This window comes from Podarcis gaigeae (genome assembly GCF_964106915.1).
Source record: "Podarcis gaigeae genome assembly, chromosome: 15".
Lineage (NCBI taxonomy): Eukaryota > Metazoa > Chordata > Lepidosauria > Squamata > Lacertidae > Podarcis > Podarcis gaigeae.
This window is the reverse complement of record NC_139692.1, coordinates 11,560,159-11,578,222: the sequence shown is the minus strand read 5'-3', so window position 1 is coordinate 11,578,222 and position 18,064 is coordinate 11,560,159. Positions and strand designations below refer to the sequence as shown.

At 45.0% G+C, this 18,064-nt stretch overlaps 1 protein-coding gene across 6 annotated transcripts in view; it reads left to right on the top strand.

Annotated features, from left to right (window-relative positions):
• The window catches only part of PKNOX2 (PBX/knotted 1 homeobox 2), a 438,447-nt gene that overhangs the window by 405,386 nt on the left and 14,997 nt on the right, over window positions 1-18,064 (top strand). For all 6 annotated transcript variants that reach the window (XM_083713657.1, XM_083713654.1, XM_083713659.1 and 3 more), the window contains one exon: window positions 4,291-4,410. In XM_083713657.1, the coding sequence (XP_083569783.1) occupies window positions 4,291-4,410 (120 nt within the window). The remainder of the gene's footprint in view (window positions 1-4,290; window positions 4,411-18,064) is intronic.

The window sequence follows — 18,064 nt, the reverse complement described above, 5'->3', positions numbered from 1 at the left end:
GACGTTTTCGTCTTGCGAAGCAAGCCCATAGGGAAATTTGTCTTGCGAAGCAACTCAAAAAATGAAAAACTCTTTCGTCTTGCGAGTTTTTCGTCTTACGAGGCATTTGTCTTGTGAGGTACCACTGTACCATCTATCTCCATCCTGGGAGGCACTTAAATCACTCTGCTAATTGGAAAATTCAGAGAACAGAGGTACAAATAATGGAGATTTTATTGTAGTAGGAAATAGCATTCCCAGTTAGTTTCTGCATCAGAGTTTTGCGGGCAGAAAATCCTTACCTACTTCTTGAAATGTGTCCCACTTATTCTGTATTAATGAGAAGCAAATCATACACTGCTTGCTATATAAGCTCAGATCTTTTTTTTTATAAAATAATAATAATAATGAAAAAGCGTAGGCATTGATGTACTGACATTTCCTACTGAGTCAGCACTGGCGGGACCACAACTGCACCCGATCAGTCTCTGAGCTCCTTTAAAATCTCTCTGGTCCTCTCTCTACATTAGAGCTCTTCTTTCTTTCCTTTTTTCCCTTTTTACTTAAAGCTTAATAATAATATAAAAACCTATTGGAAAAGGCATTGGCAGGCCTGTCATATCGCCCAATTCCTCGTCTTTCTCTCAGCTCGGGGATGAGGAGTGGAAAACAAAACCTGAATCTCAATTCTATTTAATGTGTAAAAGCTGTTGCTAGCTCAGATCTTAGAGTGAAATTGATCAGATCCGTTGAATACAAGTATGCTGGGAATATTGTGGCACTGGTGGAGCCCTGGACAAGCACTCCTAATGTTATTTCTGTATTGCCTGGGTAATTTATTCAGCCCAGACCTTGCAATACATCCCAAGCGGTACCTGGGGGAATCATTTATACCTGACACAGGGCTGCCATCCTGATGTTTAATTCATGCAGGAGAAATGTTTTTATGAAGAACCTTAAAAAAAAAGTGTCTGTGTCTGTGTGTGTGTTTTTTAACTTGACGTTGAGATTCCAGTTTCCTGCAACCTCATTAAAAACTTCTCTTCCCCTACTTCCCAAGATCTTTACATTTCCTCTTCTTTTCTTCCAGCCTTAAAATAATAATAATAATAACCTTCTTCTGCTAAGAAGAATCCTATTGAGAAATTTACATTTTAACACTGATTAATAGATTGAAGGGTATTTTAAGGCTATTTACTGGGAAGTGACTTACAGGTAAATCAAAAAGGCCAGAGCAGTGCCATATTAACCAGGAGGCACTTCAGATGTCAGCAAAGCAGGGGCACCCAAAAAAATATGAGAAATTTCTGTTTGAAAGGATTTTGCATTCAGAAACTCGAAGGGGGAACGCTATTTCATTTCAGTTTTGTGTCACTTTGAAAAATCAAATTTTATTTTCCGGTTTAGTAATTTTTTTCAAATTTTGAATACGGGCGCCGTATGTTTTTCAGTACTTGGGGCCTCTGAAACTCTTGATCCAGCCCTAGATGAAAGGCTGGTTCACACAACAAGCAAGCAGCTTGAGTTTGTTCCCCTCTTCGCCTCTCTCCATGGCTGTACCCAAACTTGCATCGTGTGAACTGGAATACACATGCACTGTTGCCTGCACTTGAGTTGCTGGTCAGGGTCAAGGGATGTCCCCCAGCTTCCCCCTCCCCAAGACTAAAACAGTGGACATTTGCTTATTAAAAGATAGAAGCAACCTCTGGCCTGAAGAATTAGGGCCATTCTGTGCTATTATATAGCAAGAGCAGATGCAGAAGATTTCAGCATTCTCCCAGATTGCATTTTCAGGTAGGGTTGCAGGTAGGTAGCAGCAGAGGTGGGGACGCAGGTGGCGCTGTGGGTTAAAGCCTCAGCGCCTAGGACTTGCCGACCTAGCAGTTCAAAAGCACCTCCAGGTGCAAGTAGATAAATAGGGACCGCTTTCTAGCGGGAAGGTAAACGGCGTTTCCGTGTGTGGCTCTGGCTCGCCAGAGCAGCGATGTCACGCTGGCCACGTGACCCAGAAGTGTCTCCGGACAGCGCTGGCCCCTGGCCTCTTGAGTGAGATGGGCGCACAACCCCAGAGTCTGTCAAGACTGGCCCGTACGGGCAGGGGTACCTTTACCTTTACCTTAGCAGCAGAGGTAGGATGCAAACATCATTTCTTAGAAAGTCTCCTCCTTACAGAGGGGAGGGGTTGTGAGCGGGAGCCATTTCCCGCGTTGGCAGGGGAAAACCAATCAGGTTGAGGCTCAGGGGCGGGGTTTAGCCCCCCAAAATGTGGACGCAGCAGTGCTTCGCCTTCATTCTGCTGCTAGTTTTCGTCGGATCACCCACCCTCTCTCCCTTTAGTTCATTTCTTGGTTCTTGACATTGCTATGGACCTGTGGTTGGTTGCCTTGGTTGGCCAAGGGGCCTGGTAGGAATTTTTATCCAACTGGCAAACTGGCGCCAGCCACTTGGTTTTTCGCCTACCTCGTAGCAAATCGTCACAACTTTTGGTATTGGCAGTTAGGCACTGGAATATGTTTGTGGATTGGAGGGCAGGGTGTGACCATCACCTACCCCTCTTCTTTATGGGTATTTCCGTAAAGGAATCCGGCGGTCGTGGATCCTGTCCGATGCCCTTGCTGGTGGCTAGGGCCATGGCACGACCCCCGGTGACATCAGGGGGAGCTTTCAGTTGTATTTGCATCAACAGGCTCCTCCCACTGGTGGTTAACCCTTGATAGACTCACCCCTCCCTGAGGGGGTGGAGTCACGCTCTGTTGTTTTATCCAATGCCTAAGCCAATACCTCTCACATGCTGTAATCATGTTTTAGCCCATTAACCTCATAACGTGTCCATGTGTCTTTCTTAAGCGGGTGGCGGGTCCTTGAATCACAAAGATAGGAAGCTGCCTTAAACTATTGCTCCATCTAAACTTAGAGTTACTTTCTCCTTTATGATTCTCCCCATCTCCCAAGTCTGCGCCTCGACCCCAAAGTGGCATTTGGAGGTGAGATTTCCTGAGCTTTGCTCAAATTATTCCTTCCATGTATTAACTTTTCCACAACCTTTCCAGCATTAATTTGGTGCAAGGGTGCTTTCCGAGTAGAAAGATCATAAGTCACTCCCTGTCCAAACCACTGTGCAGATGAAAATGTATGATGAAACCACGCCATTTATGTGTGCGGTCATAATTTGATGAGTAGTATGTTCCAACTCCACTCTTGGAAGCAGTATGCCCCAGAATGTCAGTTGCTAGAATCATCATCATCATCATTTATTAAACACAATCCATAGATCTCAGGGTGGTTCACAACACAAAAATACAATATAAAAAACACAAAGTACATAATAAAAATAAGGGGGGGGGCAAACAAATCAATAATCTCCAGGCAGAGAGAGCACTCTTGCACTCATATACCGTATTTTTCACTCCATAAGACACATTTTTTTCATCCTAAAAAGTAAGGGGAAATGTCTGTGCATCTTATGGAGCGAATGTGTGGTCCCTGGAGCCAAATCGCCGTTGCCCTGCGCTCCTGGGCTGCTCTTTGGGGGTGGGGGGAGGAGCCACGCTGCTCTGCCGGCAGCCCCCGCTTTCCTCTGAAGTCCCAGCAAGGTTTGCAAGCAGCAGGAAGGCTGACTATTACCATTCTTGATTAATAACAGTAAAATGCTCAAATTTTAGTTTATGTGACCGCTGCCAATACTGACTTCCTAGTGATAATGAAAACAGCTACATTGTAATGGAATGTCTATCCTTTTTCCATTCTCTTCATTATATTCTGTGGCTCGCTTTAAAGCAGCAAAGCGGACAGGAGCCACCCACTTTGCTGTTTTAAATAGTTTAGTACAACATTTGAGTCAGATTTTTTTTCTTGTTTTCCTGCTCCAAAAACTAGGTGCGTCTTATGGTCAGGTGCATCTTATGGAGCCAAAAATACGGTACTCCTTGCAGGCTTTCCATAGGCATCTGGTTGGCTGCTGTGAGAACAGGGTGCTGGGCCAGATGGACTTTTGGTCTGACCCTGCAAGGCTCTTCCAGTCTTGCATCTTCATTCATAAGTTGAATTATTTATTTTTAACTCTAACTTTTGGCGCAGCGGAAAAGCCTACTGATCTCCCTTTCTTCCCCAGCTTCTAAGTGTTCCTCCTAAGTTAGTTTTGCTCTCCTCCTCTCTGAATAGCGCAAGCCTCGCAGAGCCACCGTGAAATCGGACCGACGTTGCGATCTGTGTCACCATGGCAACCCAGGCTCCTCTTTCCCTTTTCTTTTTTTCCCCCTTTTTCACCTGCATTGTTGCTTAAGCTTCCCTTTCTCTTTCCCTGCCCTGTAGGTTAACCTGGACCTGACCTCTCTCCTTGACAGCGAAGATAAAAAGTCAAAGAACAAACGAGGAGTCCTGCCGAAGCATGCCACGAATATCATGCGGTCCTGGCTCTTCCAGCATCTTATGGTGAGAGGAGTTAACAAGTGTGTCTAGGCGATTAACCCCTTGGGATCATTTTCCCATTAAGGAGAAGTCAGTCCAAAGGGTGCTCACTGCCTGGGTTCCCATGAAGTGGCTTGCTTATCTAGGATAAACACAAACATCTTCACAATAGCTAGAGAAAGAGACTGCAGACAGGAAGCTGTGCGCTATTCTTTATCTTGTGGATTAGAGGAAAAAGCCAAGCGGCCCATTTTTAAGGATCTGCTTTAGTAGCTGTACAGTAGGTGCAAGCAGTGGCTTTTTCCGCCGCAGCTTAAGCATGCACATACTAATGGCAAGCAGGGCAGAAAAGGCCTTCTTTCTCTACACTGTACCAAAGAATGACAGACTTCTCAGGCTCTAAGGGACTCATTAGGTGCATCTGGCTGCACAGAATCAAACACCTTTGTACCCAGGCCTAGGATGTTCCAAATGTTTACCTGTTTCAGTTTGCAAAAAATCTTGTTTTCAGCGGGACTAAAACATTTCCTGGAAACACCTTTTTGAAACCCGTTTAGGTGTAGCTGCTTGCTGCTGTTTGTTCCTCCTCTCTCTCCTGACTTCAGTGCGGTTGTGCTCATCCGTCTCTGGTTAAAGCTGTGTTTTCTTGGGCAACTTATCCTAACCAATCAGGGATTACCAAGTGAATAGAATGTCACAGCACTACACTGTCAATCAGGTTTGACTATGGGGCAGCGTTACTGAGCGTAAACATAGACAATTGCCCTCAGAGTGAGGGTAAAAACAAACAAATATTACCTGCCCGTCACCCTAAGGTCCCAGGGCATGTCCCACAATGATTTAAAATACAACGTTAAAAAACAATTTATAATCGCAAAATTAGGGTGGCTTCTAAACATATGCAACTCAAGGGTCAAAGGGTAAAGAAGTGCATCTTCAGTATTCGATGAAAACATTATTGTGAAGGTGCCGGGCGCATCTCTCCCTGGACTGGTCACATGGGTGTTCCCAGCCAATCATCCATGAGAAAATACTTGGAGAAACCCTTGGGAAAGAAACAGGCAACAGGAGGCAGCCTTTTGCTATCTACCCATTTTAAAAACCTTTTTTAAAAAGTAAATACAGTAGCACTCTCAATTTCTGCACTCTTCATTTCTATTATATATGTTGCTAACAAGACTGAGCTATGGGCGTGTGCAGATATAGTCAGTGCCTTTCTTCTAGGAAAAAAAAGGTGCCACTACTCCCCATTAAGTTGTTACAGTAAGTGGCCTACTTTTAACCAGTGCTTTTATTCTAGGGGAAAGGGTCTGGTACTGCGTACTTTTGAGTTTCCCCAGGGGGAAAAAACACCAGATATAGATACAGATACAGTGGTACCAAGGGACGCGGGTGGCGCTGTGGGTTAAACCACAGACCCTAGGGCTTGCCAATCAGAAGGTCGGCGGTTCAAATCCCCGTGATGGGGTGAGCTCCCATTGCTCGGTCCCTTCTCCTGCCAACCCAGCAGTTCAAAAGCACATCAAAGTGCAAGTAGATAAATAGGTACCGCTCTGATGGGAAGGTAAACAGCGTTTCCATGCGCTGCTCTGGTTCGCCAGAAGCAGCTTAGTCATGCTGGCCACATGACCCGGAAGTTGTATGCCGGCTCCCTCGGCCTGTAAAGCAAAACCCCAGAGTCGGTCATGACTGGACCTAATTGTCAGGGGTCCCTTTACCTTTACAGTGGTACCTCAGGTTACAGACGCTTCAGGTTACAGACTCCGTTAACCATGAACTAGTACCTCGGGTTAAGAACTTTGCTTCAGGATGAGAACAGAAATCTCACGGCAGGTTAAGAACTGTTTCAGGTTACAGACATTACATTTCATTGTCACAGACTAAAGCAAACCTGACCGACTTATAATCCTCCACATCAAATGCCACCCATGAGTTGTGTCTCGTAGCCTATCAGGGATTCAATCAATCTATTGATCTGACTACCTTCTTTGGCCTTCGGCTGTCATGCATGTGACAGACCATAAGACATGACTGGCAGCATTTGGCTTGGTGTAGGCTTAGCTTAAAGGGAGAGATGGGAGAGAGCATGTAAGAAAGAACGGCTAATGTGAGTTCTCATACATCCACAGACTGAGATCTGGGGATCCGGATTTTGAAATCCTTACATTTTGATTTTTGTAGTTTTCGACATTTGTAGTTTTCGACTGATGTGCACATTTTTGAAAGCAGTGTCTCCTAACGTAATGCTTTTTGTATGTTAGTTCCACTGATGTGTTCATTTTTAGGCAAACTTTCCCCCTAATACATTCATTGGTTGATAGGACAACTGCATTGCAAAATTCAGATTTTGAAGGAAGGTTGTGTTTGGGTTTCCTTGTTGATTCGGAAAGCACAGATTTGATAAATTCAGGTTCAAATGTGAACTGGATCAAATTTCTCCCCATCCCTACCCCTTACAGTGGTACCTCAGGTTAAGTACTTAATTCGTTCTAGAGGTCCGTTCTTAACCTGAAACTGTTCTTAACCTGAAGCACCACTTTAGCTAATGGGGCCTCCTGCTGCTGCCACGCCACTGGAGCCCGATTTCTGTTCTTATCCTGAAGCAAAGTTCTTAACCTGAAGCACTATTTCTGGGTTAACAGAGTCTGTAACCTGAAGCTTATGTAACTCAAGGTACCACTGTATTTTAAAATGTTTAAGGCATCATTCACTTGATCCATGTGGCATTTTTGGCACAAAGCAAAACATCTCCCTCCAATGCATCTTGGCCTGTTGAACACAATAACTTTAAGAAGATCTTGGCTGCTGGATCAGACCAAAAGCCCCCTTGTTCTCACGGGGGCCAACCAAATGCCTATAGGAAGCCCCCAGGCAGGATTCTGTGTGTCATGTCTGCCTGTTGCTTCTGGATCAGCCAAAGATAACATAGTCTCAAGCAGCCTACATTCAGCTACTGCAAAAGTTGGGAAGGAAGAGGAGTCAAGCAATTTGCACATTGGCACCAATTTTCTCTATGTCTAGAACACACGGAATATGTTCATATTCTACAATAAATGGTAGAGTTCCTCTAGAGGGAAAGCTCAGCCATGCTTTGCATTTCCCCTCCTATTTGCCAAAATTATTGGATAGAGGGAAACTGAGCATTTTTTGGAAGCAATGCATGCTCTCATACTTAGGGCTATAGCTGCCACCTAGTGCCCAAGAGAGAAAATATATTCCAATTTGCTAGACAACCAACGACCATCATACATGCATATGCCAACCCACAATCTCATAAGGAGTTTTGGGGCATAATAGCCTTTTTGTAGATGTATCCTACTGGCTTGGGCTTCTTTGACTGGTTCAGGCCTCTTCATTCTCATGTGTTATTCAGCCTTGTGGATCAGTATTCCTTCTGTTTCTTCTCCAATGATGGGCTGAAGCTGGAATTGCCCACTTCCCTTCATTTCACTCATTTGTGTGTTTCCTATAAGACTCTGCTCCCACATCTCATTGAGGACTAGAAATATGCAGGCACCCTTTCTGGATTCTAATCCAGAAAGCTTGATTTTGAGCTATAGAATGGTTGATATTTCTAAACCTTAGATGTTACCCCTTTTTGCAAGGTCTGTGTTATGTAAACAAAGCAATTCACAACATAGAATCTAATGGCTGTGTTCAGATAGTATATGTGTTAATCACTGGATAACGAAGGAAGCAGGTGACATACATATGCAACCCAACAAGTAATATCACTTTGAGAATAAAGAGCTTCAGCCCTAACTTTTAAATTTGGCTCTTTAAAATTCTGCTTAAGTTAAGCTAAGGGTGATACACATGTCTTTGGGGGTAAACATGGTTTATACTGGGTTTCAGTTACAAAGCTGAAAGTAAATAGAAAGCCGAACTAAATATTACAAATAAAATATGTTAGTAAGTCAAGGTGGCGGGGGAGCAGTTGAGTATAGTTACAATTATTAATGCTGAGAGTGTCCCTCCTTATATTACAACCTAGGATGGCTCAGCCAGTGGGATTCATTAGCAATGAGATGCCTCCATATAAGCTACTCAGAGTAGGCCCACTGAAATTATTGGTCCCCAGTTAGTTTGGTCTATTAATTTCAGTGTGTCTACTTTGAGTAGAACTAGCACCAGGTACAATCCACTAGGCAGGATTCAATGGCATTGTTGCACACACTGCTCTCTCAGTGGGACTGTCTGCTCTGGAGGGTTGGGGAATGTGTTGAACATGTGTGGAACATGTGTGGAACATGTATGGAACCCCTAGAACAGGTTTAGGGAATGTGTGGGAGGAAGGGGGAAGTCCCATTGAGCAAGCAGACCTTGTCCCCCATGTCCGTACCCCACTTTGTGCTACGTTGATTTCCACCCAACATGTTTGCAGTTTACAGTGCAATGCCCTCCAATTATTATTATTATTATTATTATTATTATTATTATTTATACCCCGCCCTCCCTGGCCAAAATTACAATAGAAACATAATAGGGGGGGGGGACAGAAGAAAAAAACCAATTTAAAATACGGGTTAAAATACAATTTAAAATGTAGCCTCATTTTAATAGTAGCCCATAGATCAAAACCATAAGGGGAGAGAAACATAAGGGTCAGACTGAGTCCAAATCAAAGGCCAGGCGGAACATCTCTGTCTTGCAGGCCCTGCGGAAAGATGTCAAGTCCCGCAGGGCCCTAGTCTCTTGTGACAGAGTGTTCCACCAAGTCAGGGCCAGTACTGAAAAGGCCCTGGCCCGAGTTGAGACCAATCTAACCACCTTGTGACTTGGGACCTCCAAAGTGATGTCATTTGTGGACCTTAAGGTCCTCCGTGGGGCATATCAGGAGAGGCGTAATGTATAATGGTACCATTAATATTATAATTAAAGGTAAAGGTAAAGTACCCCTGGATGGTTAAGTCCAGTCAGGCGACTATGGGGCTGCGGCACTCCTCTCGCTTTCAGGGCAAGGGAGCCGGCGTTCGTCCACAGACAGCTTCTCAGTCATGTGGCCAGCATGACTAAACCGCTTCTTGCACACGGAGGACCATGACGAGTGCCAGAGAGCATGGAAACTCCATTTACCTTCCTGCTGCTTTGGTACCTATTTATCTACTTGCACTAGTATGCTCTCGAACTGCTAGGTTGGCAGGAGCAGGGACAGAGCAAGGGGAGCTCACTTCGTCACAGGGAAACAAACCACCAACATTCCAATCGGCAAGCCCAAGAGGCTCAGTGGTTTAGACCACAGATAGTTCTTTAGAAAAGGATAGGTCTATTATATCATTTATTTAATTAGTACTTTTTATATTTTACTTATATCATTTATTTATATCCTGTCCTTCACCTAAGGACCTCAAGGCAAAATGCATGGTCTCCATCTTCCTGCTTCCATTTTATTCTCACAACAGCCCTGCGATGAGTCTGAGAGAGAGAGAGAGTGACAGGCTCAAGTTCACCTTTGTGAGCAAATGAGCATTTGAACCCAGGTCTCCCTGGTCCTGGTGCAATATTCATTATGCACTAAACCATGGATGGGGAACCTATGGCTCTCCATATAGTATGTTTCTGAACTCATTGTCCCTAGTTACAGATAGGGACAATGTTGACGACTCTTAACGACAACACCATTACTGACCCCAGCAACATCACACATACCATCTCGGGACTATTTAATTGCTCATCGTCTAACATTGTGTATGCCATCAAATGCCAACAGTGTCCTTCAGCTCTCTATATTGGACAAACAGGCCAGACCTTACGCCAAAGAATAAACGGACATAAATCTGACATCAGGAATCACAAGACAGAGAAACCAGTAGGAGAACACTTCAATCTCCCAGGACATTCTATACAAGATCTCAAAGTAGTTGTTTTACTACAAAGGAATTTCAGGAATAGACTGGAAAGAGAAGCTGCTGAATTGCAACTTATCACCAAACTTAAAACCATGGAGAGACCTGGTCTGAACAAAGACATTGGATTCTTATCTCATTATACATGACAAAGCCATTTTTCACCTTCTCACCCCTTGCTTTTTCCTGTAAGACCTATTGCAGTCGTTAAGAGTCGTCAAGAGGCTCATCACAGCTATCTGCCAACCACCCATTCCCACCACCCTTCTGAGTAATACCCCTCCCCATCCTCTCACTATATAGAAGGGTCTGGTGACTTCTGTTTCAGTGTATCTGAAGAAGTGTGCATGCACACGAAAGCTCATACCAAGAACTAACTTAGTTGGTCTTTAAGGTGCTACCGGAAGGAATTTTTTTTGTCATTGTCCCTAGTCATTCATGTTGCTGAACCCATTGTCCCTAGTCATTGGCAATGTGACCAAGACTGGTGGGACTTGGAGCCCAACAACTTCTGGTGAGGTCCAGGTTCCTCACTCCTGCTTTAGATGGTAGGGGACATTGGACAAGGGGGGCCCTTATCCCGCCCATGAGCTTCCCAAAGGCATCTGTCTGGCAACCGCTGGAAACAGATCACTGGAGTGTGATCTTACATCTGATCTTACACAGCAGGGCAAATCCTTTTTTATATATGTTTTGAGACGAGTTCTAGGAGAAGCCAAGAAAGCCTTTGCTTGGATCTTGGGAGCCTGTAAAATGATACAAGGCAGGGAAATACAACATGGCAAGCAATATTGCATGAAATACAGGAGGTGGGCTGAATGTGTATCTTATCACCCTTTCTGTGACTCATTTTTTTTCAGTCGTTGTTGTCAATGTGCCATAGCCTATAGGATGCTGCCTTGAGGAGCATGTTTTTTGTTTTTTTTCCATCATCCGTTCACAACAGTTGGCTCCAACTGCAAAAGAATTAAAAGGCATTTGGCAGATTTTCCAGAGCACTATTTTACACAGCAATTAATACAGATTTATGCAATTAGCACTGTTAGAAAGAGACTCTGGGGCATTCCAGGCTTCTTGTCCCAATTATCCCTGAAGCTTTGGGGGAGAGGGGGGTCGCTAGGATGCAGTTTTTAATCTAAATGTTTTTCACATTCAGTTTGGGGGTGTGGGCGTGTGGGGGTGTTCATTTAGCGATCAGTTCAATGGGTTGCGTTTCACGGCACGCGGCAACCATTTCTCATAGCCCAAGGGAGGGCAGAAGATAGATCTACTGGCAGATCCCCTGGGTGATCCACAACAGTAGATCCACAACAGTGTCCAACCCCTTATTGTTTAACAACTGCAACAACAAAATGACTCCCCACCACTGAAATGGGGAGGGGAGAGGCAAACAGAAAAGCCACTCTGGGCGGCTTACAGCATATATAAAAACATAATAAAACATCAAACTTTTTTTAAAAAACCCCGAATATCTTATGCAGACTATAAATAAACCAATAAATCAACAGAAGATCATAATCATAACCATAATAATCAGTTTACAGTTGTACCCAAATTAAAATAACCACCAACCCCAACATTATTATTATTATTATTATTATTATTATTATTATTATTATTATTTTCAGTTTTATACATTTCCATAATTTTACAATCATTTTAACATTTCAAAACTCAACTTCCTTCCCCTTCTTTCTGCAGTTCCTTAAAATATTTTTTATATTTTCTGCAGGTTCCAAATTAACTTAATTTACTCATTTATTCATCTGCTTTAAATATATAGTCTTATAAAACTGCCGGTTATTACAGTAATCCTACCAATGTTCTTATCTTGCGCAGGGGCCATGCTAATCTTCTCTGTATTGTTACAATTTTAGTATTTGTGCTGCTGAAGCGAACCCAACCCCAACTAAACATTTAATCAACCCCAACCCAACAAAAACAAAACAGAGGAACCAAAATTAAAACCGTTTTAAACATTTTTAAACATTTTAGCCAGCTGCCCCAACCCAAGAGTTGTTCCAGCAATGTCCCTCTGGCCTCCCAGAGCCTCTTCCAGCTGTTCAAGGTGAGTCTGGCCTTGCCCCCTAGGCCAGGTGGAAATGGGCCAGGGAGCAGGAAGCAATCTTCTCAGGGAAGTTTTTAATGTTTGATGTTTTATCACTTTATTATTATTAATAATAATATTCTGCTGGGAGCTGCCCAGAGTGGCTGGGGAAACCCAGCCAGATGGGCAGGGTATAAATAATAATAATAATAATACAGTGGTACCTCGGGTTACAGACGCTTCAGGTTACAGACTTCACTAAGCCAGAAATATTACCTCAGGTTAAGAACTTTGCTTCAGGATGAGAACAGAAATCGTGTTCCGACGGCGTGGCAGCAGCAGGAGGCCCAATTAGCTAAAGTGGTGCTTCAGGTTAAGAACAGTTTCAGGTTAAGAATGGACCTCCGGAACGAATTAAGTACTTAACCCGAGGTACCACTTTAATAATGATGATGATAATAATAACAATAATTTATTTTTTATTATTATTATTATTATCATCATCATCATCATCATCATCATCATCATTCCAGCACTCTTGGCAGCAGCAATGTCCCTTCAGCCTCCCTCAGTCCAGTTCTGGTCCTTACAAGAGATTGAAGAACAAGGTGCCTCTCAACCATATTCAGCAGCTGTTCAGAGGCAACCTGGTCTTTCATTCCCAGAGTGGGCCTTTTGCACCCGGCTCCGCTTAGGGATCTCAAGGTTCTAGTTAAAAAAACAACAGCGAGTGGATGCAGCAAGCCTGGAGTCTGCCCTCCTTTGCTCTCATCTTCCTGTTTTGCTAGACAGGTGGCCCAAAGGGACATTTAAAGAAAACACTTTGCATGGTAATGTGTGACTGTCAAAAAGCTCACAAATGCAACATTCCATGAAAGCCATACAGGATTGTTTTCAGGCCTAACTGGTAGCAGTCTCCAGGGGCGTGGGAGGGGGGGTTTATCCCACCCCGGGTGCCACCCTTGTGGGGAGTGACAGATCGGCCAGCGGCACTCACCATGGGGCCAGCAGCTCGCACGAGCCACGCGTCTCGGCTCCCGCAGGCTCGTGTGCTGTCCACCCCACCAGCTGCCTCCTTAAGGGCGCCACACAGCACCCATAGGGACGGGATGGGGCATTCAGCGCCCATAGAGACGGGGAGTGTGGCACCCATAGAGAAGGCATGGGCCATGCTGCCCCTATAGGTGGTTTGCCCTGCCCCTTGGCACGCCGCTCCAGGTGGCCAAGAGGCTTCCTCCACCGCTGGCAGTCTCACCATGTTACCAAATGTGGAGGGGCTGCAGCTGCAGAAGTTCCCATGTTCAATTCCGGCATCTCCAGGCAAAGCTGTGAAAAGATTCCTGCCTGGAGCCCTAGAGAAACACTGCCAGTCAGTGTAGCCAATACTACTAATACAGTGTAAAGGTAAAGGTAAAGGGACCCCTGACCATTAGGTCCAGTCGTGGCCGACTCTGGGGTTGTGGCGCTCATCTCGCTTTATTGGCCAAGGGAGCCGGCGTACAGCTTCCGGGTCATGGGGCCAGCATGACTAAGCCGCTTCTGGTGAACCAGAGCAGCGCACGGAAATGCCATTTACCTTCCCGCCGGAGCGGTACCTATTTATCTGCTTGCACTTTGAGGTGCTTTCGAACTGCTAGGTTTGACAGGAGCAGGGACCGAGCGACGGGAGCTCACCCCATCGCGGGGATCCGAACTGCCGACCTTCTGATCGGCAAGTCCTAGGCTCTGTGGTTTAACCCACAGCACCACCCGCGTCCCTACTAATACAGTGTAGCCAATACTAAATAGGGAAATGGCCCAGTGCCCTAGTAGCCCCAATTTCTTGCAAGATTGTGTCCATTTGGGGTGTGATCTGGTTAGAATTTGGTGCCACCTGCCAGTCCATGCAGTGGCAGCAGAGCAGGTGGCGGAGGCAGGTATCGTGGTGGCAGAAGCAGCAGCAGAGGCAGGGCAGCACTTCCCGTTTTGCCTCAAGCAGCGAAAGAAGAAACGCCAGCCCTGCCAGTAGGTATGATCCTCACCTGGGAAGTGTAGTTTGTTAAGGGTGCTGAGAGTTGTAAAGAGACCCCTATTCACCTCAGAGAGCTGCAATCCCCAAATAAAAACAACAACAACAACAATTTATTACTTATACCCCGCCCATCTGGCTGGGTTTCCCTATCCACTCTGGGCAGCTTCCCACAAAAGATTAAAAATACATTAAACATTTAAAACTTCCCTAAACAGGGCTGCCTTCAGATGTCTTCTAAAAGTCAGATAGTTGTTTATTTCCTTGGCATCTGATGGGAGGGCATTCCACAGGGCGGGTGCCACTACCGAGAAGACCCTCTGCCTGTTTCCCCGTAACCTCACTTCTTGCAGTGAGGGAACTGCCAGAAGGCCCTCGGAGCTGGACCTCAGTATTTGGGCTGGACGATGGGGGTGGAGATGCTCCTTCAGGTATACAGGGCCGAGGCTGTTTAGAGCTTTAAAGATCAGCGCCAACACTTTGAATTGTGCTCGGAAACGTACTGGGAGCCAGTGTAGGTCTTTCAGAACCCCAAAGTTCCCTGGCCAGAAGGCTTGGTTATTGAACCACTTTGGGAGTTGTGGGTCTGCATGCTTAATAAACTACAGTTCCCAGGATTCTCTGGGGAATCAATGGCTGCAGTATGGTACTGCTTTAAATATATAGTGCAGGTGGGTCCTGAGTGTTGCTCTTGTCAAACTCAGAAGGGAGGAGGGTAGGGACAAACTAGACTTAGTTAGCTCTGCCTGGCATTAGGCTGCTGCTGCCGAATGAGAGGGAAGTTGCCCGACACATCAGTGGCACTTAAGCAATATCTCTGAGCTTGGGTGCATTCTTAGATTCCCACACGCACATGCACAGCCTCTACAAAAGCAAGCAGAGCTGTCCTGCCTAGGAAGAGGTTTCCTCTTCTCCCCTCGATGGTGCTGCATTTTGTTCCTTCAGGCTGCAGGGAGGACACTTGCAATAAATCCTTCTGTTTTCAAAGCACCTTTCCCATTAATTAATTAAATTGCACAGCCGGCAAATCAGGGCTGTCAATCAGTTTCCATTGATTTGGCAGGCGGAATCGGTTCTGAGTTGCCCAAGGTCAAACTCTGAATCATGGAGAGATCCCAAATAGAGAACCTCTCACAGACCTTCTCCCTTTGAGGTGGGGAGGTGGATGAGCTATAGGTATTTTAGCTCAAAGTAAATAAAAGAAAGGGACGTGGGTGGCTCTGTGGTCTAAACCAAGGAGCCTCTTGGGCCTGCCAATCAGAAGGTCAGTGGTTTGAATCCCCATGATGGGGTGAGCTCCTGTTGCTCGGTCCCAGCTCCTGCCAACCTAGCAGTTCAAAAGCACACCAAAAAAGTGCAAGTAGATAAATAGGTATCGCTCTGGCGGGAAGGTAAACAGCATTTCTGTTCGCTGCTCTGGTTTCCAGAGGCAGTTTAGTCATGCTGGCCACATGACCCAGAAAAACTGTCTGCGGACAAACGCCGGCTCCCTCAGCCTGTAAAGTGAGATGAGCACCGCAACCCCAGAGTCATCTGCGACTGGACTTAACTGCCAGGGATCCCTTTACCTTTAAAAAAAGGTAAAGGGACCCCTGACCATTAGGTCCCATCGTGGCCAACTCTGGGGTTGCGGCGCTCATCTCGCTTTACAGGCTGAGGGAGCCAGCATACAGCCTGGCATACAGCCAGGCTGAGGGACCCGGCATACAGCTTCCGGGTCAAACCACGACCTTCTGATCGGCAAGCCCTAGGCTCAGTGGTTTAACCCAGTGCCACCCACATCCCTTACCTTTAAGTAAAAGAAATGAGATCATTTGACAGCAATGGCACTCCTCCCCAACATTTATTGCAATGTATTTCTGTTCTGCCTTTTCCAGCAAGGCCTCACAAGGCCTTTATAATTTTTTATAATTTTTTACAACTCTGCAAAGAATATAAGGTCCAAGAAATTCCTCCATGGCCTCGTTGACAATTTCATTTCCCAGAAGAGAAGGAACAAGGGGATCATCTATATTGGACCTGGTCCTCATCAACAAGGAGGAACAGATTGACAAAGTGGAAGTACTCAGAAACTTGGGAGGGAATGATCATGTTTCATGATACAGAGGCAAGGGAAAGCTGAGTGTAGCTGTGTGTGTGTGTGTGTGTGTGTGTGTGTGCGCGCGCAAGTTATTTATTATTTATTTTAAAACACTAATAAACTTCTTAATTTAAATATTATATATATCTTAAGAGTCTTATAGCATAAAAACAAACAATATCGTTAAAACAAAAATGCAACATAAAATCAATTAAACATTCTATAGAGAGTGGAACCACAAGCAGAATTTCTTCAGATGATCTAAGTTAACTTCCAGGTCTATAGGACAGGTGGTGTTTCAGGTTTTGCAAGTTGTTGTTTTACATGCAATCATCATCATCAATATCGTGTTACTCTTAATAATAGTGTAACCAGTATAAGATTGGTATAATGTGAGCTGTTCTACTAGGATCTTAGCAGCTGCATTTTGCCCCAGCTGAAGTTCTGTGCAGTCTTCAGGGGTAGCCTTATGTAGAAAGCAGTACAATCATCCAGTCTGGATATAACTAGCGAGTAACTGAGTCCAAACCTGTTTCTCCCAGGAAAGGTCACAGTTAGTGAAGCTTCTAAAGGCACTGATACCAAATACATTTTAATTTCTTTTGTTTCATTTGACACATTTATATCCTGCTTATAACATGACTCGAAAGAAGCCAAAACCAAAATCATTTTATTTAAAAACAATAAAAGGTTAAAAATGTATAGTAAAGGCAAATCAAAAATTATTTCAAAGCTGCAAGAAAACCCCGCTTTGGGCAGTGAAACCTAATTAAGAAGCTACCAGCAGATTGTTTACTTGGAAAACTTTTTCCTGTTAAGCTACATTGGGCATTTTGTACTATTTCTTAAATTCCTCCGTTCTCAGCTTCCAGTCCTTGAGTTTAGTTTACTATGACAATAGCTCGAAATCACTCTCTGCAATGCCTTAAAATGTCCAATGAGCACTTTCCCCCTCTGCTTAGATAGAAATAACCCCTCAGGAAAGCATCTTGGGAAAGCAAAATTGCTCCAATATCACTTGCTATAGATTTTAGCTTAGAAGTTGTAGCTCCTCGCGAGGGCTTTAAATCAAGAGCAGCTTTTATTAAACGCGAGCCTCTTTATAAGCCAGTGTTGTACGAGTCGCTTACTGAAGATGGCATCTGAGCTAAAAAATAAAAAGGCGAAGTCCAAGGCCAGGCAGGTAGTTTTGAATAAAAGTGGGGTGTTGCTGCTGAAGGTTATTCATACCTGAATCCTTACACCAGGGGTGGTGAAGATGTGGCCCTGCAGATGTCCTCCTTGGCCACAGGGTTGGCCAACCCTGCCATGCACCCATTTCCAACACAGATGTCTACATCTTGTGCAGTAGCAGCTGGTGCCCCATGGCACTGGCGGGGTCGAAAGCAGGGAGGGCAACAGGAGGTGGAGTCAGTGCCAATGACACAGGCAGGGCCAAGTAATTCTGGTTTTTCACGCCATCCTGCTCCCTGCTAAGTTCTGCAAGGGCAAAACTGAGACTAAGGAGGAGGGAACTGACTGTCTGGGCCACTCTCTGGGTCAGTTGTAAGAAGGTGGGCAGTTGTGAACTGGCTGGTGGCAGACTGAGGCTGGTGAGGCAGTGCCCCATTCTCCCTAATGGATCAGCCTCCGCTGCTCCTCTTGGATGGGAGAAGTATTCGCAGAACTCAGATTCAAAAGCAGACTCAAATCAGATC